At 46.7% G+C, this 27,500-nt stretch overlaps 1 protein-coding gene across 1 annotated transcript in view; it reads right to left on the bottom strand.

Moving 5' to 3' along the window:
• Positions 1 to 27,500, bottom strand: part of LOC135909138 (uncharacterized) — a 73,900-nt gene that overhangs the window by 11,801 nt on the left and 34,599 nt on the right. The window contains exons 4-7 of the mRNA XM_065440955.1: positions 25,370 to 25,592; positions 22,332 to 22,488; positions 19,104 to 19,210; positions 15,850 to 15,994 (exon numbers count right to left, since the gene is read on the bottom strand). Of these exons, the coding sequence (XP_065297027.1) occupies positions 15,850 to 15,994; positions 19,104 to 19,210; positions 22,332 to 22,488; positions 25,370 to 25,592 (632 nt within the window). The remainder of the gene's footprint in view (positions 1 to 15,849; positions 15,995 to 19,103; positions 19,211 to 22,331; positions 22,489 to 25,369; positions 25,593 to 27,500) is intronic.

Below are 27,500 nucleotides of genomic sequence, written 5' to 3' on the forward strand. Positions count from 1 at the left end.
ATGGTCCAAGAAGGTCCATTCCAACTTGATCAAACGGCGTACGCGAAGGTTCGATGGGTTGTAGAAGATCTGCAGGCTTGAAGACCTGCAGGCTTGAAAGGTGGTGACTTTCGGCGCTGGCATTCACGGCATCCCTACGCCTAGCCTTTGGCGCAAGCAGTCAGTCTAGCCCAGTAGTACTGTTGCCGTACCCTGTCCAGAGTCCTTGGGTAGACCAAGTGACCAGTTGTCGGCTCGTCGTGGCAGGCTAATAGGATGTCATCGCGAAGGGCTTGAGGCACTGCTAGAAGATGTGGTTTGTCGCCGGCACCTGTGTTTCTTGAGTATAAGATGCCCTCTCGTTGGCAAAATGACGACAACCGTCGAGAAAGTGGGCGAGGAATGGACGTGATGCCGGCTTCTAAGTGATCAATGATGGGCCTTAACTCACAGCCCGATCTTTGTTTAGCGAGCAGGCCCTGTCTGCTGAGGGCTCCCAGGAAGGCGCTGTCATCTTCCTCGTCAGGATTCTGAGATTCAACAGGGGCTCTTGATAGCGTGTCAGCATCTTCTTGTTTCCTACCTGACTTGTATACGATGGCGATGTTAAATTCCTGGAGTCGCAGACTCCAACGTGCCAATCGTCCAGAAGGGTCTCGGAGGTTGGTGAACCAGCACAAAGCGTGATGATCGGTCCCAACTTTATATGGCCGCCCGCAGAGATATGGCCTAAACTTTGTAGTAGCCCAAAGCACCGCGAGGCACTCCTTCTCTGTGGTGGAATAATTGGACTCTGCGAGTGACGGAGTATGGCTCGCGTAGGCGATAACTCGTTCAGTCCCGTCTTGCCGTTGCCCCAGGATAGCTCCGAGACCGTGTTACTGGCGTCAGTGCGTACTTCTGTGTCAGCATCCTCATGAAAATGACCGAGCATGGGAGGAGAAGACAATCGACGTTGTAGCTCCGCAAAATCAGTCTGTTGTTCATCAGTCCCGAGTAATGGCACGTCGTCACGTGTAAGGCGAAATAGCGGCTCTGCAATCTCCGAAAAATTTTCAACGAAGCGTCAATAATATGCACACAAGCCCAAAAACCGTTGAACACTTTTCTTGTCGGTTGAGTGGGGAAAGCAGATACGGCAGCAGTCTTCTCGAGATCTGGCCGAACACCTGCCGCACTCACGACATGACCAAGGAACTTCAGTTCCTCGTAAGCGATATGGCATTTCTCTGGCTCAAATGTAAGGTAAGCCGATCGAATGGCTTCGAGTACATTCCGGAGGCGTTGAAGGTGCTCGTCAAAAGTTTCCGAAAAGATAACAACATCATCGAGATAGACGAGGCAGCTTTTCCATTTGAGGTCAGCGAGAACTGTATCCATCATTCGCTGGAATGTGGCTGGTGGGGAACAGAGGCCGAAAGGGAGTACTCTAAATTCGGAGAGGCCATCCGGAGTCACAAACGCAGTTTTCTCGCGGTCCCGCTTATCTACTTCAATTTGCCAGTAGCCACTCTTCAGATCGATTGAGGAGAAATACTTCTTGCGCCTCAGTCTATCCAGAGAATCGTCGATACGAGGCAACGGGTACACGTCTTTCTGTGTGACGTTGTTTAGTTTCCTTTAGTCAACACAAAACTGAAGCGTGCCATCTTTCGTTTTAACAAGAATGACTGGCGATGACCAGGAACTGCATGAAGGCTGTATTACGCCGTCTTCAAACATTTTCTTCAGCTGCGTTTCAATCGCATGCCATTCGGTCGGGAAACACGATAAGGTCGTTGGCGTATTGGGGGCACGTCGTCATAGGTGATGATACGGCGTTTCGTTATCGACGTTTGACGTATCTTCGACGACCGTGCAAAGCAAGAGTGGAACTCGAGCAACAGCTCGCGTAGGGGTTGTTTGTTCTCTTCAGGAAGCGTTGAACTGATCGACGTTGCGTATAGGTGCTTCAGCAGTGTCGATTGCCTCGGAAACAAAACACTGAGTGACATCGGCAATCGGGTCGGCATAGGCGATGACAGTATCGGGGAAAAGGTGCCGGTGTTCGTAGGTGAAGTTCGTGACAAGAACCTCACAGTGGCCATCATGGCGATCAATAAGGCTTCTTGCTACACAAACACCTTGAGAAGGCGGGAGAGAGTGATTGCTTTCTGCGACCGCTTCGCAGTGTGAGAGTCTGTCACATGGCACCTGAACTATGACACTTGCACGTGGCAGTAACTTGACAGCGTCGTCAATGAACCGAACAGATGCTCGAGTGTGAATGGTGTTTGTTGTCGCTGCGGCGCTCTTTGTCAAGAAAGTGACGAGGCGTTGTCGAATGTCGATGATAGCTCTGTGCTCCCTGAGAAAGTCCATACCGATGATTAGGTCTCGAGAATACTGACGGGGAATGCTCAAGCTGGCAACAAACGTAGAGCCGCGAATCTGTATTCATGCCGTGCACATGCCGAGTGGTGTGACGATGTGCCCGCTAGCTGTACGAACTGGCGTTTGATTCCAAGGCATCGTCACTTTCTTCAGAAGGGTGGCCAGTTTTTCGATGATTATAGAATATTCCGCTCCAGTGTCCACTAAAGCAGTCAATTCACGTCCGTCGAGCAGAACAGGAATGTCTAAGGAAATTCTTCTTCTGTAATCAGCAGGTAGTGTCGTCGTCGGTGTATCGTCGGTCCGCGTACGCGTCAGTAGGGGTCCTTGAGCACGTCCAGACTGAGCGGCCTCGCCCCCGAAGGCCACTGTGGTTAGTTTCCCCGGCGCGGGCTGGGCGACCGACTCCGCACCACGCTCGAATACGTACGGTGAGTCGAAGAAAACCGCCGCGGCGAAGGGGAGCATGACTGGTGTCGAGCTGATGGGGATCCGCACTGCTGGACAACGCATTCAATTTCAGGAGGACGATGGTCGAACCTAGGTCGCGGCAAGTTTGCTGAGATTCCGCGTAGTCCGAGCTCTCGATAGGAGCACTGTCGGTAGACGTACCCAGCTTCGCCACAGTGAAAGCAAAGGGGACGGCGATCAGGTGGTCGCCACACGTCTGATTTCCTTGAGGCCTGTCAGTGGTCTTGGTAATACGAGGCTGCTTGGACGGCCTGTAGCATGGCCGGGCACGCGGTGCGTAGCGAGGAGGGAGGTGGGGCAGGTTGCCTTAAAGCTTGCGAATACGACATACGGGAGCTGTCAGTTCTTAGTGGTCGAGCTTCTGTGTTGGAGGGTGGTTCTCTTAGCGCTTGCTGGATTTCGTCACAAAGAACGCTGGACAAGGAGCTGAGTGTCCGCTGTGAGTGTACAGACAGTTTCTGGAGTTCTTCGCGGATTACGGAACTAATGAGCTCTCGAAAGAAATCGACGTGGTGCCCGAGAGCTCCGAAGTAGTCCGTAGATGAGGCAGCGTTGACTTTGCGTTCGTGTGATGGCATCCGCTGCCGAAGCGTCTGTTCCATGAAGACGGCCTCGGAAAGAAATTCTGACGTAGTCATGGGAGGACTGCAACGAGTCCGCCGAACAGCTGCTCTTTCACTCCGCGCATCAGGTACCGCACCTTCTTTTCTTCCGACATGCTGCGGTCGGCTCGTCGAAAGAGACGCGTCATGTCCTCGACATACATTGCGACACCTTCGTTCGGGATTTGTATACCGGACTGGAGATCACGCTCAGCTCGCTCTCGGCGATCAGGCCTCGCATACGTCTCAAGAATCCGGCGTTTGAATTCTGACCATGAATTTAGGGCATCTGCACGGTTCTCGTACCAAACACGTGCAACATCGTTAAGGCTGAAATATACGCTTTTCGGTTTCTCTGCGTCGTCCCACTTGTTGAACGCGGCAACACGTTCATAGTGCACTAAACAATCTTCAACATCCTCATGTATGGCGCTGTGGAAGGGATTCGACGTTCGCGGACTGAGTAGCGTACAATGAATTGGCGTTAGGCCTTCCATACCTGCTGGGGTAGTCGCAGCTGCAATTTTCTCTGGGAGGAATCCAAACACAGGTGCTTGTCCACGGATCCTACTGCTGGCGCGGTGAATAGGCGTAACCACCGGTACGGAGCTGGAGCTCCTGCTGCTCGGAGGCCTGTGGTGCATAGATTAGATTACCCCGCACCTCCACCAGTTTGTCACGCGCTAGCGCAAAAGTAACAGTACGGGCAGTCAGACACGAAAAATGCCAACTAAGCGATGGTTCTCCAGCTGGCACGGAAGACGCAGGAGAAGGATGATGCGCCCGGCGTGCGAGAGCTCGGGCGCTTGGCGACTCCTTCAGACACGAACTTTTCCGAACCCCGTGCTTTACAACCGCATGTACCCCGATGCATACTCACCACTCTGCAAAGCGTGCAAAGCCCGCGCCGACCTCAATCATATTATTTGGCAATGCCCCAAAGCCTCACCCACCAACACCTCCCGCACTAACACACGCATCATTAGTACGGCCGAGCAGTGGGAGACATTGCTGCTCAGCTTAGACCCAGAGGAGCAGCTCTGGGCCGTCCGGATGGCCGAAGACGCCTCCAGAAGGCAAGAACTGGCCGCGGTCTGAGGAAGGGGGGGATTGGGGGTTAGTCTCCCGACCCCCGCCACCCCTTAACCCCATCAAGGACACAATAAAGTTTTATCTCTCTCTCTCCAGCTGGCACGGGATCTTTGACTTCGTCGTCTTCTTCGCCGCTTTGCTGGGCACGCAATGTTGATTGTTCGCTGGCTCAAAACACCAGGTAGCAATATGAAGAAATGCAATGTGCAATATGTTAGCTACATACGTAGGCGAAATTACACGAAGTTATCACAAAGAAAACACTGTCTTCCATAATGCAAAGCAGCGAGAACTATAAAGTGATTTTACTTAGCTCAACTACATCAGCTCACCTGCTCTGCCAAGAGCCATGAGCTTAGACCGAACTACTGTACACACTTACATTGGCGCCTCCTATACCCAAAGCGTCCACCTAACTTCTTTGGCTCCACCGCTATTTCGCTTTTGCTTAATTATTTAGCTAGTTTATGCATGCCTACCCGTCGCTACCAATAAACTATTCGTACACTATTATAATGATTACATGTGTTAAATTCTTTATTTTCCTTTTTTTACAACCTTGACGCTGCGACGCAACCATTTTTTTGTGTGTGCGGCTCACACAGTCGTCTCTCTGAGGCGCTATGATCCACGGTTCGAATCACGGTCAAAAGTATTTTTTTAAACAGTACCAATGCTCTGCTATTACACCATTATAATGATTACACGTGTTAACGTGGCCAATTATGTTTTTCTTTTGCAGATATAAGGTGTTAAAAGAGGGACCGGTATTGCTAGGGTGCTCGCCAAAGCATTTTTAAGCATTAAAAGCAATACATTTTGTTTACCTGCTATTTTTTGCTTGGTTAACTGAACTGACCCTTCGTTAAGTGTGACCTCGCTATTTCACATCCCTTCGACCACGCCGAGGCTGTGATGCACTATCACCAGTGCCGTATCACGTGATTACCCTAATGTCTCTTCAGGTTGAACATACTTTAGTTAACTGTTAATAACAATAGAAAAGTATGAGTCAGACATCCGATTGTGGAGCGCCAGTTTCGACGTGGAGAAGCTCGTCCGTTGTCACCAATTCAAAATAGCTGTAAAAAAACGACAATGGTAAAAGACGGAGTTCGCCATGTAGGCAAACCAATAGCTATGTTAACTTATGCTTCTCTGACACATCCAATTTCAAAAACCATTCAAATCAAAGATCCTTGGAATATGCAAGCATGATTGACAGCTTAGCGAGAACGTGTGGTGGTACGCCAATGGAGCTAGTGGTAATCAATGGTTCTTGGATTAGTTTGTTTTCGCAAAGCTGGCGTATTATTACAGCTTATCGTTAAGTGCGCGAGTTGGCCGACGTTGAGCAGTATTTTGAGAACTGAAGGTTTATATACATTATTTACAGTAATAACACTAAGTAATGAACAGTCATTAAGTCATCGCCGACCGGCAGCAAATCGGACGCTGCGGCCTGTGGCAAGTAGGATGAATGAATGAATGAATGAATGAATGAATGAATGAATGAATGAATGAATGAATGAATGAATGAATGAATGAATGAATGAATGAATGAATGAATGAATGTCTCTTCTCCCTGTCTCTCGCCTTTAAACACATCGATCTCTCGGGGTCATGTCGTTTTCGGCCAATCGTCGAGCCAGTTCAGATGTCGTCATTTTCCTCCAATGGTAGGCGCCCGTGTAAGTGCTGTCACATTCGGCCCATGGGTCCGATGGGTCACTTGCCACAGGCGTTACCTCCTGGCCTACAAGCGCTAAGCTGGAAAAGGCGGGTTATTCTCAAACGACCTTTCAGAGCTGCAAACAGCTTTGCTCCGGGCCAAAATCAACTACCCGGAACCATGCCAGACACCCGTTGCACTTTCGGGAATAGTCGAACAGCGGGGGAGACAATAGAGGTGGGGGTCGCCAACATGTCTGACGGGTCCGGCAACATGGTAGACGCGCCCCTGCGTACCATAACTGGAATTCCATAGCGATTGGATGTGGTCGGAGAACTTGAGTGATGCCAGGAAAAGGGTCCGTATCCAACAGCTCCTCCTCGACCCGGAAGTTCGGAATGGTGGCTCAACTAAATTCGCTGGCCATGAGAAACGCTGATGGAACATGTAGTGTACTGCTGACGAGCCTCGTGTGACAAATTTCGGGATCCCGGGCCCTGGAGAACGTACGTCAAACAAACGAAACAACATAGCGCTGCACCACGTGCAAGCGCAGGCTCTTCACCCCTGACTCGCACTGCTATTACTATGTCAAAATCAACCCTGTCTTTTCTTACTTTTCTTAATTTTGATAAAGCAGTTCCAACCACTTTTCTAAACAGCTTTCCATATCTCCCCGAATGCCGACAAGGCCAGAGTGATATTGCCATTGCCATAGAAACCGGAGAAAGCTAAACAATTATTAAAAACAACTTTTATGACTATACACAAGCAAAGTTTTGAAACTACAAATATGACTTCCAGCCCATAATAACGCTTCCTACCTCGTTAGGTAAAGGAAAGAAGGTAATACGTCGGTTTACCGAAACAACCGGCTAAAACCAACCACGTTCTCATTTACCTTGCCCCTTTTGTAACGGATGGCGAAGTTGTATTCCTGGAGAATTAGACTCCATCTGAGCAAGCGTCTGTTCTTAAGGGACGTGTGTCTGAGCCAAGTCAGAGGACAGTGGTTGGTCTCCAAAGTGAATTTCACTCCGTACAGATAAGATAATTTCTGGACCTCCCAAACAAAGCAGGCGCATTCATTTTCGGAAGCGCTGTATGCCTCCTTTCTGCACGTTAATTTTCGGCTAGCATACAGTACCGGATGCTCCTCCGCGTCTTCGTCCACCTGGCTGAGGGCGACTCCAAATCCTCATTCACTAGCGTCGCACTGCACGATAAATTCCTTAGAATATTCGAGGGTCCAAAAGCACTGGTGCTGAGTTCGGAACCTCTTTCAGGTGCTGAAATGCGCTTTCTGTGGCCTCATTCCATCGAACTTTTTCGCGCTCTCCCTTTCAGAGGGTTTGTGTCAGGGGGCTCGTTACACGTGAGAAATTTGGAATGTACCGCTGGTAATATCGCACGAGCCCCAGAAAGGATCTGACATCCGTGTTAGTTAGAGGTTCAGGAAATTGATTGGTAGGCCTTATCTTTATTTCGGAGGGCCGCCGCGTTCCTTGTCCTACGACATGCCCTAGGTAGGTAACTTGCGACCACTTGAAGTTGCACGTTTCGGCCTTTACCTTGAGACCGGCGTCTCGTAGACGTGCCAGCACCTTCCTTAAGTGCTCCGTGTGATCGTTCCAGCTGTTAGAAAAAATGGCCGCATCATCTAAGTAGGGGGATAGCGTAATCTTGTAGGTCTTTCAAAACAGTATCCATCAGCTTGGAAAAGCTAAACGGTGCGTTCTTAAGCCCGAAACCTAACATTAGTGGTCGAAATGTGCCAAACGGGGAAGTGAATGCTGCGTAGCGACTTGAGCTTTCTGACATGGGCAATTGCCAGTAGCCCCTAACTAAGTCGGTTGTTGAAATGTACTGGGCCCCACCCATCCGTTCAACTCGTTCTTCTGTGTTAGGTATACGGTAAAGTTGGTCCCTGGTAATCGCATTCAATTTGCTATATTCCACACATGGACTCGACTCTTTCCCAATCGCCTCTACGAGAGGCATCGTGGAAGTGCGATCACTGTGTGCTGGCTCAATTATTCCCAAATCGAGCATTCGTTTGATCTCTACTTCCATTATTTCTCGCAGGCAAGGTGAGACCCGGTACGGTTTGGATTGGACGGGCTTGTCTGATGTCAACTCAATCTCATGAGTAATGAGCGTCGGCTACTGAAGCATTGGCGAAATTCCTCAAAGAGTTTCAGGAGGTCGCTTACTTGATCGGCCTCAAGACCCAGTCGATTTACAGACCGATTCAGGTTTCCTCTATGAAGCGTTCCGCATCTGTCACTGTTGCTAAAACTGGAAGTTCAACCACTACTTCTCCAGACGCGTTTACCACCATGTTCACATCTTCCCTTCCATAATAAGGTTTCATTAAATTGCAGTGGTAAATTATTCCTTTATTCCTCTCTCCGGGAACTTCTAGGGTGTAGTTAGTATTCGATAACTTCTGGGTAAACCTTACGGGTCCGTCCCACCGTACATCAAGTTTGTTTTTTCGTGAGGGCCTTAGGATCATGACCTTGTCGCCTCCCTTAAATATTCGCCTACGCGCATTTCTGTCATAGTACCCCTCACGGTTTCCTGGGCCTCTTTAGGGCTTTTTTCAACCAGTACTCGCGAGACACTTAAGCGATTCAGCAATTTTAAAACGTAACTCACCACCATGTGGCTTTCAGCTGTTCCTTCCCACACTTTTATTACCATTCTGAGGGGGAAATGGATCGTCCGACCGTAACCAATCTCGGAAAGAGTGAACCCCGGTGCCTTATGTGGGTCCGTTCTCAACGCGAACAGGATTGCGGGTAAGCAGTCCTCGCAGTCTGCTTTGTGTTCATGGGCCAATGCAGGTAACACTCTCTTAAGCATCGAGTGCATCTTCTCAGCGCTGTTTGATTGTGGATGGTACACGGAGCTGTGTATCAGCCGCACAATATGCCTTTCTAGGAACGTTGTGGTTAAAGCACTTGTAAATAGCGTACCCTGGTGAGCCTCAATCTCTGCAGCAAAACCGATTCGCGCTAGCGCAGACACCAAAGCGTCGACAATCTCGGTGGAGCTCAGTTCCTTGAAAGGAATCGCTTCAGGAAACTTTGTAGCGGGACAGAGCATGGTCGAAAGGTACTTGCACCCTGATCGGCTCGGCGGCAAAGGCCCAACTGTGTTTATCACCAGCCGACGGAATGGCTCCGTGATTAAGGGGTCACGGAATGATTACTCTGCGATCACAATGCGGAACGATTAACTGGTCGACGATACCGCCCCTGCGATCTCGGTACTGTCTATACAGCAGTCATCCCTTTTCGTGGATGGTAACGATACGCCTAGCTTTGCCCTCTTTCGCTTGTAGCGTAAACGTGTCAGAGTCTGGTCCCTCTGTTGCTCCGCGCTGAGCGATTCCCTGTCCACCTGGGGAGACCTGTCAAAGCCCCCAGAGGCCTGTGAAAGTACAGAGCTGCCCTTCCTTTCTGTTGCTTCCACTGACGACCTCTCTTCGCTACGCGAGTTTTCTACGAGGATCATTTTAATTGGCACCTCTGCTGTGACACTGTATTCTTTTTCCTCCTTTGGACGAGGTTCTGCTAGGGAATGCCCTTCCTCGCCTTCCGCCACCGCTGCGCTGGGCTCCTCGGTCAGCTGAGCGGCGATTTGGCGTGCTCGAGAGCGAGTTAATGCCTGCACCCTTCCTTCTCTGAACTCCTGACCGCGCTCCCTTAACAAACGCTTCGAATGGTTTGAAAAGAGATACGGGTAGTCCATTGGTAGCGTTTTCGAAACGCCTACCTCTGTCTAGTTGTCCGAAAGGGCCGGAAATTGCCACTCGTGCTATTGGCACACACATGCTGTGTTACTCTAGAACTGACTCGATCCGAGTTACCTTCCCTGTATAGTCCTCGGCGCTTACAAAAGAAGGGTGAACTAGGTCTATGGTTGCTCCAATGTACCTTAATACCTTACAGGTTTTTCCGCTAATCCATAGCTCCTGGACGTATGGACGGAAGCTTTCGTCCAAGTTTTCGTTGGATCAAGCTTCCGTCGCTTCCGCCCGCGTAGGATAGCACTACCGGCTTTTTTTTGCAATCCGAGGCATCGTGACCTAGGCCCTGGCATTGATAACGTAGGACCGGTTGCCTCTTCTTGAACTCTCGCGTATCAATCTTCTTTGCCCCTCCTCCGGAGGGCCGTTAGCTCCTTTATCGTTGTTCCCTTCCTGTGATTTTTTCATCGACTCGGCCCTCTCGGTAGCTTTCACCTGTGTCTCTTTTTTGTGGTGGATATACGTTCTCGGATTATTCCTGCCACTTGAACGCTCGTCGTCGGTAGCAAGTTTTCGTCGCATCACCTACTCATGAGGTAGCCGAGCCGCCTTATGTACCGTGTCTACGGCCATCTCTCTCCTGCACCCGAAACCTCACTGACTGTGGAATGCTGGGGTAGAATTGTTCGAGACAAATACACTCTATAAGTTTGTCTCTACTTTCGTAGACTTCGGCACCCTTAAGCCACTCAACAAGGTTTGTTTTCAAACCGTACGAAAATTCTCAGTAGCCCTTTTCGTACTTTCTGCTCGCTTCTCTGGATCGCTGCCTAAATGCTTCCGGGGAAATTTGGTACCTCCTCAACAGCGCTGTCTTTACTTTCCCGTAGCCTTTCACGTCATTCGCCGCCAATCTTGCGACTCCATTCGCTGCCTCACAAGGCAACAAAGTCACCAAGTGCTGTGACCAGGTGCTCTGAGCGAAATTACACCTTTCACAAGTTCTCTCGAAATGAACCAAGAATAAGGCAATGCCCTCCCCAAGCTTGTCCAGTTTTATTCACTGGTGCATCCAACATGGCTCGACTCGCTTGATCAGCTACGATTGTCCCCTGCACTGCCCGCCGCTGGACGCGATTTCTGAAGTTGAACCTGTAGCTCTGCCATCTATTTCTCGTGCTTTTCCCGTTTTCGCTAATGCTCACGCTAACTCTCACGTTCTTGATGATCACGCTCCCGTGTTTCTTGTATCAACTACCAAGCAATTTTAATGCTTTCATCATCATTGCCAACTGCTTTTTCATCTTTTCACAAGTCTCAACTCCGAATTCATCACACAATAATAAGTCTGCCCTCGTCAACCTTCTAAGATCCATGGCAGCTGCCGCGACTGGTGGTTAGAACTGTTTTCCTTAAATAATTTGTGCAAACACAAGATATGCAACCGATTCCCGATTCCTAGAACCCTCAAAATAAACACGCAAAATTTCAAGTCTGGCGAATCAAAAGGAAAAAATTACGCGCTCACTCACGGATGCAGGAGTACGCCATCTGGTTCATCGGTCCGTTGTTCCCGGTTCCCCTCGACTTCCTGGGACGACGACTTTCTTCTTCTCTGTTCCCAGTTCCTCAGGACTCCCTGGGTCGAAGGTTCTTGCTTCTTAGTTTTCCCCAGTTCCTCAGGACTTCTTTGGACGAAGGTTAATCCTTATCGTTGCCACCAGTTATTGGATCTTGCCATCGAGTGCGGGAGTTGGCCGACATTGAGGAGGATTTTGAGAAATGAAGTTTGATTTACATTATTTAAGGCAATAACAAACGGTAATGAACAGTCATAAACTCATCGACGGCCGGAAGAAGATGCAACGCTGCGGCCCGTGGCAAGTAGAATAAACGAACGGAAAAACAAACGACCGAATGAATGAATGAATGAATGAATGAATGAATGAATGAATGAATGAATGAATGAATGAATGAATGAATGAATGAATGAATGAATGAATGAACGAATGAATGAATGAATGTCTCTTCTCCCTGTCTCTCGCTTTTAACCCCTTTGTAGTCTTGGGATCACGTCATTCTGGGCCAATCGTCGAGCCAGCTCAGGTGTCATTTTCTTCCAGTGGTAGGCACCCCGTGCAAGTGCCGCCACATTCAGTCCATGGAGTCGCTCAAAGGGCTCTGTTGTCCGATGGGTGAGTTGCCACCAGCGTTGACTCTGGGCCTGCAAGCGCTCAGCTGGAGATGAGGGGTTGTTCTCGAACGACCTTCAGAGCTGCAAAATAGGTTTGCTCGGGACCAAGATCAACTACAAGGAACCACGCCAGGCTCCCGTTGCACTTTCGGGAAGAGTGAAGCAGGGGGAGACAATAGCTCGACGTGCGGCGCATGAGTCGGGGTTCGTCAACCTGTTTCACGGGTCCGGCAACGTGATAGACGCGCCCCTGCGCCCCATGATTGGAATGCCACGACGATTGGAAGTGGTCGGTGAACTTGGGTGATGCCAGGAAAAGGTTCCGTATCCAACAGTATGTAGTGGGTATTAGTCAAGCTGTCACCGTGGAGCAGGGTCTGCCTTGCTTCCTTTGTTGCGGTTTCCAAGCTTCATTTTGGTTCAGCACGACCAGACTGGTGAATAAGATAAAAAAAACATCAGTCAGTGCGCGAGAAGGATCTTGGTTTGAAACTGGGTTGGTTGGTGTTTCATGTTACAGCAAATCAAAGTGGACACCAGGACAAACTGATGAAAAGGACGTTTGTTTCGGTCTTTTATTGTCTGTCCTGGGAGGTGCTGTTTCTTGTGGCAGCAGTGGTCTATTTTGACGAAGTCAAACTGGCGTTTTGGTCGAAGCACACTACAGCCACAGTGGTCAACCACGAAGCGAACCCGTGCCTATGAAATCACTGTTACTATTTTGTTTTTCTGAAAGAAAAACAAGGAAATTTAGTCAGAGCGAGCATGCTGGAAATCTAGTCACAGAGAGCAAGCTCCAATCTTCAGATGGAAGGGTGAGCCGGGATGGAAAAGGGATGTCTGCAAGGACGACGTTGGTTGGGTGGAACATGATAATACGAAGAGTGCAGGGCCAATAATTTTCAACATCTAGAAAACTGCGCGGATATTTGCTCAAGGAAGTTTATGAAAGGTCATACTCAAGGCCTTAACGGTCCCAAGCAACAGGCTATATAGAAGCCATTACGAGGACGCCCGCAATTATTTTAACCATCCGTAGTTTTTTGAAGTGCACCAAGCTCGGTGCTCGAGAGGTTTTACACCCGACAATCCGGTTCTTAAATACTCGTAATATTGTCGCACCGGTGAAGTCATTTAGCCACAAATATTTCTTCAATAAGACCTGAATGTTATTCCAAAACTTGTAAGACATTAAACCTTTATAAAAATTATTCTAATTGTAAAATAGGGATATGCGAGATGAACCACACAACTCATTGTCTCTAAACAGAGAATACGCATCGTAAGCACTGCACCCGGTGTAGGAATTTTTCATCAGCATCTATCTCGCCACACTCATACTCGGCTGAACGAGAGGATCCATTGCAGTTTTCTACCTAACCAAACGTGCCCTTTACACAAGTGTCAAGGAAAGGGTGACCGGATATCGTTGTTTCCTGTTTTCTGTCCTAAATAGATAGTAACAGCGATAAATAGTCAATTTACATAGGCCCGCACAGAACTTAGCACCGCATAACATAGCATACTCAGAATGCGACTGTGACGTCTCAACAGCTATGCGCGCTTGTGTCACGGCCGACTTCGAACACCCTCATTTATCAAAGTGACCTTGCTTTACCTCGTATCTTTCACGATTATGTGCACAATGTGACAGACTCGCGTGTGATCAACACATCTCGATCTTTCTGTTAGATTATGCCAATGTTGGTGAAATCTGCCTATACTATTGTAAATAAATGCTCGACCGATCTTGGGATGAAACATATGTCGTTTAACACAGCAGCCCAGTTGTCTCCTAATTTGGACGTGAAGACATACATGCTTCTGTAGTGCCAAAGTAGCTTTTTGAAACACATACATACATACATACATACATACATACATACATACATACATACATACATACATACATACATACATACATACATACATACATACATACATACATACATACATACATACATACATACATACATACACACATACATACATACATACATACATACATACATACATACATACATACATACATACATACATACATACATACATACATACATACATACATACATACATACATACATACATACATACATACATACATACATACATCTTTATTTCAGCAGTTCACAACTCATTACGCATATCGTGCCCGCATAAGCGCAAGTCGCTTGTGGGTGGGTCACGGCATACATGAGGTGCTAGCTCGCTGCTAGCAAAAGAAGTGTGACGTATATGTTACATATCGCAACAGCTTGAAGAGAATACTGAACAGGAATGTTTTACTGTGTTAGTAGCATGAGAAAAAAAACTAATTTGAAAAATAAAATTTCCCTCTATTTCTTTGGGAAAAGGTAAAGAAACACATAAATAAAAAAGATCACAATCTTTTTGTTTACAAGACAAAAGTGTAAATAATGATAGGAACTGTTTAAAAAACATAAGCACACAATACCTGTGAAGAATTTTGAGGATGAAGTAACCATGCTTCAATTTGTTGTTCGGCTTCTTTTCGGGAATGCTATTGAATTTCTTTCGGTAACTGGTTAAAATAAAAAAGAACGTAATATTCTCGACGCTGTTTACCATAGTTCGTATATACCCGCGGTAACTGATAAAGGCATGTTTTTCTTAGCGTTTTACGTTTACTCTGTATTATATTGTGGCGATTCGAGAAAATATTACGAAGAAGGATCACTTGTACAAACAGATCCGAAAAGGACTCAGCACCTGCAATATTACTTGTTACGTCATTGTCTGAACAATAATAGGCGGTACCATACAGTATGCACGCAGCTATCCTATGAAATAGCTTATCCACTCCATATACTCTCGTTTGTGAGCAGGAACCAAAAACTAAAATACCTTATCCGAGCACAGACTGGCCTAGAGCCTTAAAAACAAACATTCGGAACTTAACAGGCGTGTTAAATTTAGGCGTGTATAACTGAGCTGCTACCGTTCGTAAACGCTTCATTATGTAGTCAATATGGACGTACCACAAGATACGGTCGTCAAAATAACAGGATAACAGGATAATAATAGGATAACGGTAGATCCAGGCAAGAGCATTTTAAACACTGAGAACAATGTAATTGAATGGACACGTCTAGGCTAACAGTCTTATGAGGATTTCTGAAACATATCATGCTGGTTTTGTCTTTGTTCAAATAACGTTTTAAAAACGCCTGACACTTGCGTCACGTGCAATTTCCTCGTATTCTTACGTCGTGGCAGCTTGCGCTTTGAGATGCTGTGTGAAAATGCATTGGCTTTAGGCAGCCTATACATTTGTAAAAGAAACGTAATACCTACAGAGGACGTGCAGTCGGCCTATAATGCTATTGCACTAAAAGAGCATCGCCTCCCTCAAGCGCTGCCACTTGTTACGACGTAAGAGAATCTGAAGCAGAACATTCGTGATGGTTGGTTTCAGCCCATTTCCTACTCTTTCGTTTATCCCTAACGAGCGTCTATTCGGAGTAAACATTGATTTGATATTCCTGAAGTGTTTTCTACCTATTTATCACGCATGCAACCCTGGCTTCCACTTTAGGCCCCAAAAGAAGAGACCACCCTCGGGCAGATTCGGTGTTGTATACCCATTGGAAGGAACACATTGTAAATGTCGGCTCCTGTGTCCACCGCACTAGGAGAGTCAACTCTCCATAAAACAATCGAAGAAAAGGCGCCGGGAAGCGGTACTCACGAATAAGTGGCCGTAGCCGAAACTTTTCAGCACCTGTGGCTCAACGCCGTACAGATTTGGCGGAAGGATGTGGCACCCAGGAAACGTCCAATCGTAATAGGAGATGTGGCCCAAGATTACTATTGCCGATGGTTTGAACTCTTGCCTGCACAGCCGGAGAGACGGCGCATCGATGAGCATTACCCCACGTTATCCCACACCGGACTGTGGAGGCACACATTGAGGTACGCTTTTTATCAGGCTACTCTGTTTATGTGCGCCAGTATAGTTGAACTATATCTCTTTAATGGACGAGAGTTGCCTACAGTCAAAAAATGAAAAACGTTTTTTTTTTCTGGTGTTTTGGTAATGAGTAGGAAGTTCCTGGCTAAATATCTTCATGCGACACTGAATGGCATGCAGCAAGCGCCATTTGTTGGGCTGGAGTAGAAACAGAGGGCCAAGAAAAAGCTTGGCATGTTATTCGCTTTCCTTTGAAACTTCAGTCGGAGGAGACATATATGTTAGATATCCGGCTACAAGGGTAACGCATCGGTAAAGTAAAGCAAACGCAATGCAAACCCACGGCTACTTATGACGACAACGGTCTTGTATAAGTTCCAAATGAAGCCATAGAGGGCTTGGTGGGGAAACTCACTTCCAATGTTCTGATTGTGTTACTCCCAAATTACTGAACAACATTCAACAAAATATTTTCTTTTTTCATTGAATGTGCTTACTATCGGTACACATTGCAGATTTACATGAAAAATTATATACGCGGTAGCTGTTGCTTTGCACTCTGTTTCTTAATCCTTCGAAAACATTTTTAACAAGCTATCAAAGTTACTCGAATTACGTAACTGCAGACAGTGAGCACAGGCAGACATCATAGGCAAGAAATATTCAAGCAATGAATTCATTAAATAAACAAATTACTTTAATTGAGCTATCACTTCGAAGCTTTACGGCGCATGTTTTTATTGGAAAGTTGAACGACATCGCCACGAAGGTCCAGTTTTGGTTTCAACATTTCAAAACGTCCGTGTAAGCCGTAATAATTGGCCCCAAATTATACTTTGAATTTATCTGATTACGCATTTCATATAGCATGGGGGTGCAAGAGGAAGCCAGGCAATAAGGCTCGATAAAGCTGTCCTTCTAGCCCTTGGTGCTGAAGTGACTATGCATTCACTATGGAGATTCGCGCAGCACCAATCGTTTAAAGATCGCGTGTAGAGGAAAATGCGACGGCAGCTTTTTTTATTACGCATCCCTGCTACATCAAAATAAGGTTGCACTAAGGGCCGCGCTTCGCATTGCTGCATGAGTGATCGGGTTAATTCAAGGAATAGTTTAAAGCCAAACACTCAGGCTTACATGACCGTTTCGAAATATCCAAACACGTAACTACAGTGTTATGGCGATTTCCTTAAACTTTCTATTATAAACATGTGCCGTAAGGATTGCAGCTATTAATTAAATATCTTAATTAGTTGAATGCGTAGGTTGATTGCTTTGGTTCTTCGTACAAATAATACCTGCCTAGGCGTTTAATTATTCTATTGTGACCTGATTCGAGTGACTTTGATGGGCTTTCTAAAAAAATGCGCCGCAGTAAAAATAAAACAGTATGAAAATGAAATTTTGGCTGTGTTTCACATCAATCACCAAAGAAGACGAGAACGACTGGCCCCGAATTTCCACGCAATGCGCACCAGCGGAATAATGATGACAGAGGTCCATTATCGCCATCATAATCATGATTGTCATCTGCGTTATGATGTTCACGTTGAAAAGGAATCAACATCAACAATGTGCTACTGGAACTTATTCGGTGGTGGGATGTTTTCACCAAGCAACGTCCTCATGAAAGCGAGAGGAGCAAAAGCTCTTTCCCTGGCCGGAGAAGTGGTATGCGTTCTTAATTTTGATCATGAGTCACCTTCGATATTGGGGTAGTTGTTCGATCGTGTGGATCAAGATCCAGTCCTGCAGAGGTAAAAGACGATGCCCACATGTGTACGCATACCCATCGATTTCATTGGCACAAGGATAAAAGACGTTGCGACACTCACATACCATTACCATTAAGTAAGTAAGTACAGCTTTTCCTTTCCTCATAATGTCTACAACTAATATTTAATTGGCGCGCGTTCTCTGCGCTGATGATTTAATCCTCCTTACGGAAGACACACCCAAAGCCTAGATGTGCAATGTGACTACATCACATTGTTCTGCTCATGAAAACTCATTTGAAATTCACAAACCTTCGTCCCACAACCATGAAAAATAAATTTTAGGGTTTTACGGGCCAAGACCACAGTCTGATAATGATCCACGGCACAGTGGGGCACACCATTGGGAAACTATCACGATTCCCTTTCGTTTCCTAATGTAGTTTCTTAAAGTAGTCCCCTATGTAGTCCCCCAAGCTGTTGCCTTTAGTGATTTCTCAGTAGCCCCCGGAAGTGTTGCGGGCTCCCCAATTTTCGCAACACGCAATTGAGATTAGCCAACGCACGCGCACTCTTATATACAAAGTATGAACCCTCTCCCATGACGTCACGAACCACTAGGCGCACCGCGCCACAGTTGCATCAAGCCTCCCCCCTCTCGTGACGTCACGAATCGCTAGGCAATCCGCGCGATCTCGGCGCTCCTTCGTATCGCCGACAACGCCTGCTGGTGCGGAGTATAGGTCACACCTCTGGCTCTCACTGCAAAGCTTCCTCGAGGGCGCCTGGGTTCGAATCCGAATATTCTTTTCAAATCTTAGTTTATTATTCCTGGATATTTAGACGTAAGCACTTTCCGTACATTGTCACATTTATTTCTATACATCAATCTGATACATACTATACTTACATTTTAGCGGTCCTGCCATTAAATGTGCCACTGCCGTCGGACCCCGGCAAAAGGCCCAATAACCCAGGTATTGCTTTTCCACTAAAAATGCATCAACTAAGCTCGAGGTCTAGCGCTCTATCCCGGCTGCGACAGCCGTCTTTAGATGGCGGCGAAATGCAAGAACGCTCATCGGTACTTGGATTAATGTGCGAGTTGAAGACCTCCAACTGGTCACAATTTATCAGGAGTACCCCTTTGTGGCGTGCCTCATTATCATATCGTGGTTTTGGGACGTCAAACCCAGTCAAAAAACTTTTTTTGGTGCCGCCGTTACGAGCAAGTGCTTGCTTTGTGTCCCGATGCGATGACTATACGCTTTGCGCTTACTCTGTACCGCTGAATAAAAATGAGACGCTTTGTCTCACCCGATTATATCGGAAATTCTCTGGCAAGTGTCCACGTGCTTGCTGTAGAGGCCCAGCACCGTGACGCCGGTCTTGCCTGTCACCTCCTTGACTTTTTGGGTAACAGCCTGCGGATTATTGAGCCATCTTAGAACTCTGTTCGTGCAGAACCGAAGCGCAGCTGATAATATTCTGTAAATGTATTGGCAGCTTTTTTTTTTAATATTTCATGCAGCATTGTCTCGTTTCGAATTTCTGCTCACAACAACGACTAATGAACAAAGCGCAACTTGACACTCACGTGTTTCTTCTGCTCCTTCCTCTAGGTCGTCCGCATATTGGAGGTACTCAGCAAGATGCTTACGCTGTCGAAGACATGCGTGGTTCCCTCAACTGCAGCCGCACCTGCCCCGAGTGCAAACAACCCGCACTCACCTCCGCGGAACGACTACTGTGGGATAGTCCGGTGAACAAAGCGATGCTGAGAAAGCATCTCTGCCAGGAATAAACAGCCAGCTCCGAGGGATGGATCTGACTGGTGGGTGGCCTAGAGGACCATCGCTAAGCCCTAGATTATCTCCTGGCTTTCGCCAAGAAATGAGAGCTATTACAATGGAAGTAGATCCTGCTCCTTGAACGCGTCCACTACTTCCGAACCACTTTCTTTTTGCCAAGCTCCGTATTAAGACAAGCCCTGCCATAAAACATTTATTCACTCAATCAGTGATCATAAGCGTGGGGAACGCTACGCTTCTCAAGGACTCCTCCTCCTGCCTTCTGATGCGGGTAGGATAGGGGCTCATAGCATTTAGCGTTGTAGGCATGGGTCTTTTTGACAGGCCACTAATTCAACTAACAAGTGATGAGGAAAAAAGTATTTCGGGACGATCAAACCGTGTTTTCTTTTGCGCCTTGTTTGTAGTGCCTCATTTGTTTCATCGCGGTAACTACCTCTAGCCAAGCGCTGAGAAAATTGTAATATTTCACATTGGATTTCTTTTAGAAAAAAGAATTCCATTTTCAATTTTCTCGTGCCCTATTTTGCCTTAAACAGCCATCCTATATTATTTCTTAATTTTTTGGCGTCTGTACTAACAAATACAGCACTTTTGGCTGCTTCCTTGCCAACGTTACCCTTCGAAACATGTTGTGGCAGCTGGCAACATCTGCTTTGATCAGAAATAATAGGTGGGGAAAGCAGCCACAACGTATACAAGTTCTCAAAACACATCATCAAAATAAAATATAACAATATATAACAGTACTAACTTTGTGCTCTGCTTGAAGCAGACATATTGAGCTGTACTATCTCGTCCACACAAGGGCAATGCGTTCGGACCCAGACTGTCGTAAAACTCTAGTTGTCATTGTCTAACGGGACGTTATAGCGCACAATTGTGATGAGCGCTAACATATTTTTGTCCTTTCCTGTACGAAACAGTAAAGACGTCAAAAACGTCTTTCTGTAGTCCTGGCGGTGAGCCAAAATTTTTGCCTGATCCGCACGCAGTCACTATTATGCACCGATGGAGAAATACGAAGCCTCAAAGATCTGCTTTACAAGTAAATTATGTGTTACTGGTCACACCGTGGCCAGCAGCAAAGTAGCCGCGGGTTGCTGGAGACAGGGGAAGGGGCAGAGACGGAACGCAACTTTCTTTGGTTTCACTCAACATGGGATGCGTAGTGTAACAGTACAAACCACAGACTAGATGAATAAATTCAGTACCCGTAAGGCGACCCGTCCTTACAGTGACTTTTATGGAATGAGATTTTATTTTTTTAAAAACTCATTTTAGGAAGTTCTATCACTTACTTTCAAGCATTTCCTACTATAAAGCATTCGTGTTAGTTTTTATTCGTTTCTTGCTTGGAGACATTCATGCATGATGTCCAGATGATTCTTCCTTTTCGCTTACATCTGGTGCTTAACAAAGCTCAAACTGCTTGTCTCAATTAAAACACGCTTTGAAATTTGGAGGTAGCACATATATCGCACGCTTTTTGGTGGCGTGTGAGATCAGTATACTCATGTAGTGTAAAGGTATAATCCCCTTTTTGAAGTTAGTGTTCCAGCCAGAAAGATGGCATGTCGCTCTAACGTGAAACACCATTGGAAAGTGGCAGAAAGTTTCCTTCGGCATTTCTGTAAAAAAACACTCTCTCAGTGATGCTAGCGTTCGACTTGCACCCCTGCTGAAACCTACGAGAACTAAGCTTGTAATACTCTATAACTGGCAGTTCTTAGCTTCTCGTCTTCGTGTTTCGGCACAAGCAAAATGCAAGGCACCGCACACGGATGGACTCGACCATCACAACGTTTGTCCTCATAGCCTGTACCTTCCTCCTGCTGTCTTGCATTTACGTTGCGCCACATCACCATGGAATGCCACCAACCAGCGATATCATCACATTTATAAGCTACTCTTCGTTGGCTCTTGGTCCTACATGGAACAACCACGAAGCTATCAGAACCGGTACAAACAAACAATTTAGAGTTGTCGTCCATTTTTATTTTCCTGCCCTTTATATTGCTTCAAGCATTTTAACACTTTGCTCGTTCTGTCATAGTTCCACGACATCACCTTTTTGTCGCTATGGGCGTTACGACCGTACATGCAGAATATGAAAAAAAAGTTAGGAACGGTTAAGCTTCGCTTTTAAAAATGGAAAGCGATAGCATTCAAATATCCCTGACTGCTTCTCACACTTCCCAGCCACTGCAGCTTATGTAACCGTAATGTTTACCGGCAAACGCTGTCGGCGAATGCTATACACGAATGCACGCGCTTTCTGGTAGAAACGCGGCCTCTTGCGAGGGCAGGAAATACGCGGAGACGAGCGCCATCTGCAGGTATCGCAAGGAATCGGGCGCGCTGGTCTCGGCATGGTAGAAACGCTGGAAAAGAGGGTTTGAGCTTCGGTGTAACAGAATTATTTTCTCGTATATTCAAATTACAATCCGACGCTAGCATGTCTGTAGATTGTGTGAGTCATACTTTACAATTTTCTGACGCATTTCGCTTTTAGAAATTTATTTAGCTCAGTAACATCTCTGCACTACACGGAGGACCTGCGTGGTTGGGCATGCGTGGTTCGGAGTGCTTTTTCGCGTAAATATGGTCGACGCTGGACGCGGGACGCGGAATGCTGAGGACGCCGCCGGATTTTCGGCGGCATGGGGCCCTTAACACTGTAGCATTAAAGCAAACCGTACTACTACAAGTAGGAGTCCGTGCTGGCAAATACCTTGAGGGCACTCAGAGCTGCTCGTATTTTCTGTGGGGACGACTGTGACTGATCCAATGTTAGGAAGCCGTAGTCGATGACCTTCTTGTCGCCCATTTCTTTAATTCTCTTCTTCCCCCACGGCTTGTCAAGTTCATCGCTGAAGGCTTGCACGTTGCTGCCGCCAAAAAAGTGTGTCATTAAAATTCGGTAAGGTGCGACATTTCCAGGACGTTCTAAGTGAATCTAGCTCACTTTATAGCAAAAATGTGGCGCTAGCCTTCTCATGGAATGAAATAAAAACACTTGTAACTCTGTGGCATTTTCCAAATGCATTCTTTGACATCAGCGAACGTGAGCCTAATTTTAATCGGTAGTCATGGTATATTTCACAATTGTGCATCGCATGGGGGAGGAAACATCTTTTTCTTGATTTTAATTCAGACAGCTACACAAAGGACAGCGTTTTGGTACGTGACGATACTAAAAAGAGAATGCGCCATCCATATCAGTCAGCCTGCTGCACTGAATGCAGCTAATTTCTGATCTGATTTTTTTTTCATGTAAAGGACTTTGTAACTCGTACTACATATGCCACGGACAACTAGGTATATTCCAGACGCAACACTAATCAGTAACACCTTGAGGAGGACTAGGCAGATGCTGAGAGATTCAGAGCTAGAGAAAAGCTGTGCTTATTTTTCACAGTCCAACTCTGCGGATATCGAAGTCGCCTCGTAAGTGTTCAAGTGCTATGCGGGAAAACATGACGCTTTTTTATTATATACATGAGGGTAAAGGATTATGTTCATTCCTGTAGTAACGCAATCGTGAGCGTCCTACAAAAATGTGTAATGGTTTTCCCGCATGTTTAATCATTGCCCCTTCATATGCGCAGCTCAGACGATAGAGTGGCTGTCAAATGAGTGTACACCGTTCTTTCCCAAGAAACAGTAAGAGCCTCTGACACAACTGGCAATGTGGCACGAACATTTGCTATGGAGGCAGTTCGCTATTTCACATACTTTCAGGTACACCTTAAGCCAGAGAAAGCGTTCAGGAGTGCCAGGTGCCTGATTTTAGTAACGTTCTGCACTTCTTACTTTTTTTCCTTCTTCTTTTTTTTTGGGGGGGGGGGGTGGGGGGTGGGTCGCATGGTCGGTATCAAATGTCACAGGATAGACCGCAAAGCGTTCCTGCCAGGCTGTTGGTATGCAGAGCCAACCGCCGGCGTCAATGGAGCCGACGAAGTATATGCAGGAACATGCATCGGATACAACGTAGGTGTTGGAGTGTAAGCTCAGATATAACGAAAGCTTCAACAAAAACTTTAAAATTTTTGGGCATACGGAAGGATTTGCGCGGTATACAGTTAAGGGCGTTTATAACGTCTTCTGGTAGATCTTAGGCTTAGATGTACATTGAATTCAGGTAGTCGGTTGTCTTAGTGGCAAGGTTTAGGGAAAGATTTTGGGCAGAGGCAAAGCAGGTCCCCAAGACGTGTTAAGTGCTTGAGAACACCCGTTTATAGCGTCGCTGTCCTTGACTATCAGTTGCTCCAGTAGGCATATATATATATATATATATATATATATATATATATATATATATATATATATATATATATATATATACATGAAGATTTGTGGATAAAGTTGGTAGTTTTTTGTTTTGTTAAGAAAGTGGAGTTTTCGGGTATAGCGATTCTATTTGACTCCAGAGTTGCTTCGCAGATTTTCTCCGCACAGAAATGCAGACAAATTTGCTAGCGTTTCGCGTTATTTGGAAGGGTTTTCAGCCGCAGTGGTATACCACGCACGTGAGATGTGGGCCTGGACGTGTGGAATCTATTTGCCGGATACATTTTGCAAAAATGGCATTTGTCAGCAGTTATTCGTTGAAACCTTGACTTTCGTATTGCAACCGCGTCTGTCTACAACTCATAGCCGCTAGGACGACCGCTTGTTTGTTGCCCAATTTCATAAACTTGCGTAGCCCTCCATTTGTGAACAGCGCTGTTCTTCAATTAGGTTTGCTCATCTACTCAACAACATTCCAAGGGGGAACTTGGTGGGCCAAAAGGCCACAGCCATAAACTGCTGCCCAGCACATCTAGCTACAGCACATTTCACTTATAATACGAAAAGGTGTCACAAAGAGAGGGGTGCGTAGCGCAGTTTAACCCGAGGCAGCATGTATCGCTTTCGTTTTAAGCAACCCGTACTTCGTTTCGTAATCGTCCTGATTGAATACGTAACCGAGCACCTATATCCTACATTTTAGCCGACATCGAAATGCAAGGCTACGAATTCTAAACTCCTGCAGCGTATGAACGAGCATCTAATGCATGTATACGTGTACTATAGCAAATATATACATAATACATGTGCGCCAATGTAGTAATATTAATTTTTGGCGTAGATTCCATAGATTCCACGTGTCTTCACGCTTACGTACGCTTTCGTAAATGTCCTCAAAAACTGGTTGAATGGCATCTTCAGCAGAACGAATCTGAAGCCTGAGTATGCAGTCCACATACCATCTCAAAGAAGTTCCGTTACCTCTCGGCGGCGTGTATTAGGATAGCAAACCGGCAAATCGAGCGCGAGCGAGCACCGAAACAACCCAATGTCCTGCTTCTACGTCACTACTTTTGATGTCGTGCCCTTACGACACATGCACCTCCTGGCAAACTAAAGGGAAACTGCTTCGTAAAAATGTTAACATAGTAAATTGTTTAAGGCACTCTGGGACATGCCAGCCCATTTCCTAGTGTTTCAACACCCACGACTTCTCCTTTGTGCGAACAAGGAAAAGTCGGAAAATTTCGCGTTGGTAGTCCTTTAATAAATATAAGGACGGACGTAGGACGGACGGACATCTATGTTTTTCATGCTGACTTTTTCATCCTGCGCCTGTAACTTCAGCTTGAAAAGCACCGACGGGTGCTAAATTATCTGAAGTTCTAAAAGCTGCGGATATGAAACCCGGCCTTTGCCCGTACGATATGTCTCTTCCGCGTCCAATAAAATCGACAGCGGGTGCATCGGGACGCTTACCCTATATCCACAGAGCAGCCGTAGTCCATGTCTTTAGAGACGGCGGCGAAATTCAGGAACCTTTCCAGCGGCAATGATATCGGCCTAGACAGAGCGTGGGCTTTCGTGTGGTAGATCGAGTCGAAGAACAGGAAGTTGCAGAGGCCGTCCCTTGGAACGCCGAACTTAGTTTGTCCTACCACGCTCAGAGTGCAGATGAGCGACTCGCCACTCATGCGTTGCCCTGTGCGCACAAGCAGCCCGTGTAAAACACACTTTCCACTTTAAAATACCACGATGTGCGTCACTTCCATCTCCCAATGAATCCGACGCGCAGCACCAAGGGTTATGAACTTCCTTGAATAGTTTTAGCGCAACGGGCCATGGAAGCGCTTAAATATTGGCCCGTGGAGAGCATCCGCCTTTGCCACTTCCTCGGTCTTGCAGGTTTCGTATGTCTTCGTTCTGCAACCACTGTCACATTAGCACTTGATCTATTAGGTCACGATGAAGTTTTCTAGCGTGCGGGAAGGACTAATGAAAGGAAAAACGAAACTACACCACGAGAAAGCACACCTCTCAGATCAAGGCAGCGGCGCGTGACCTCCCCACTCTAGTTCTTGCGCTTCGCTACCACAGCAGCCTTTTTGATGAATATTTTTTGAAAGCGCAGCATTTAGGCGCCCGTTTCTCCGTTGAGAGTCGCTGGCGTACCTCGTAACCGAGTGAGCGAGCACAGAGAAAGATCGAGAGGGAACGCGGAGCGCAGCGGGTGATAAAAGACGGCGAGCGCGAAGAAAGTGCGAGGAGGAAAACGGGGGAGGAGGGTATGGTGAAAGTGCGAGAAGGAAAGTGTAGTAGTGCGCCAGATGGACTATGACAACAATGTCTAAGAGATGGCGCTAGAGTAGGGCGCGTCGTTAGTATTTCTCGATGCTTTCGCTCGCCTCCACTGCATTCGCGTGAGAGCGCGCGCATCGAGCGCGCGTCGTCTGTTCACCAAAGCACTGCATGAGCGGACGTCTGTCTGCGGCGGCTGGTGTGAATCGCGCCCACGCTTCAGCCACCCGCTGCTTCTCGCGATCTCCTGATTAGCGAGGCTGTCGCGCCAAATTGGGCTCTGCTTGGAACGTGCCGTACGAGACAGATTGCCCGGTCCAGCCAATTTAACGCGAAATGAAAAAGCACAAAGCTGCGCCCAAATTTTATGCTGGGGAGTATCGTAATCGCCGTCCGACCTTTTTTTCCGCTTGAGTTGCCACGGGGCATAGCCTCGCATTCAAATTAAATATAAGCATGTAGGCCCGTTCTATGCGGATAGTGCAAAAAAGACTAATAGAAGGGGTCGTCCATGACAACCCAGCCATCACTTTCTGGTAACCCTCTGGACATCCCGCAGGCCTTCACGCGTTTTGACCAAGTGTACTCTTGGGCAGAGGTGTGCTCAGGATTGAATTTTCGCTCAGTACAATACCTCTGTCACAAGGCACGTGTAATGTCATTCACACTAAATCACATTCATACCAAGTGTCATTGCGGTATTGCGTTCCCTGTCTACACGGGTATACAACAGGGCATTCGCAATAGATGGCGATGTTTATCGCCACGCAGGCAGTCGGCAATCGACATGTATAATTTCAGGTTGCGTTTCCCCCTGCGCAAATCGGCGAAGTGGTCCTCCCACACTTTCAGCAGCGCGCGCGTTTCGACGTCGGTCCAGTGCGCTCTTCGCTACTCATTCTCCGCTGACAAAGCTGCAGAGTTGGCTTCCGTGGTTGGTCGATAGGCTTTAGCGCCGCACCACTCTGAAAACAATATGCATAAATAGCGGAAAAAAAAACTGACGAGCGTTTGTAAACACGGCCGACAAGAGGTGCTAGCATCCAGTCGGAGACTGGGAACAAGAATGTAGCTGCACAAGCTACTTCAACTATCGTACAATACATCATGAAATTATTAAAAAAAGTTCATAGCAGCAATTATGACAACCGTTACTTCGATTACATTTCGTTTTTAACTTATTGATTTCCTAATTTTTTACCAAGGCCCTTTCGTCGAGATTACATAGGTCCACGCTTGCATGAGATCGGGAAAATCATTCAATGGGCGACTGTCATTAGCTGTGAATGTAATTCACTATGCCCGTGTAGAA

Source organism: Dermacentor albipictus, chromosome 4 (assembly GCF_038994185.2).
Source record: "Dermacentor albipictus isolate Rhodes 1998 colony chromosome 4, USDA_Dalb.pri_finalv2, whole genome shotgun sequence".
In the NCBI taxonomy this organism is placed as follows: domain Eukaryota; kingdom Metazoa; phylum Arthropoda; class Arachnida; order Ixodida; family Ixodidae; genus Dermacentor; species Dermacentor albipictus.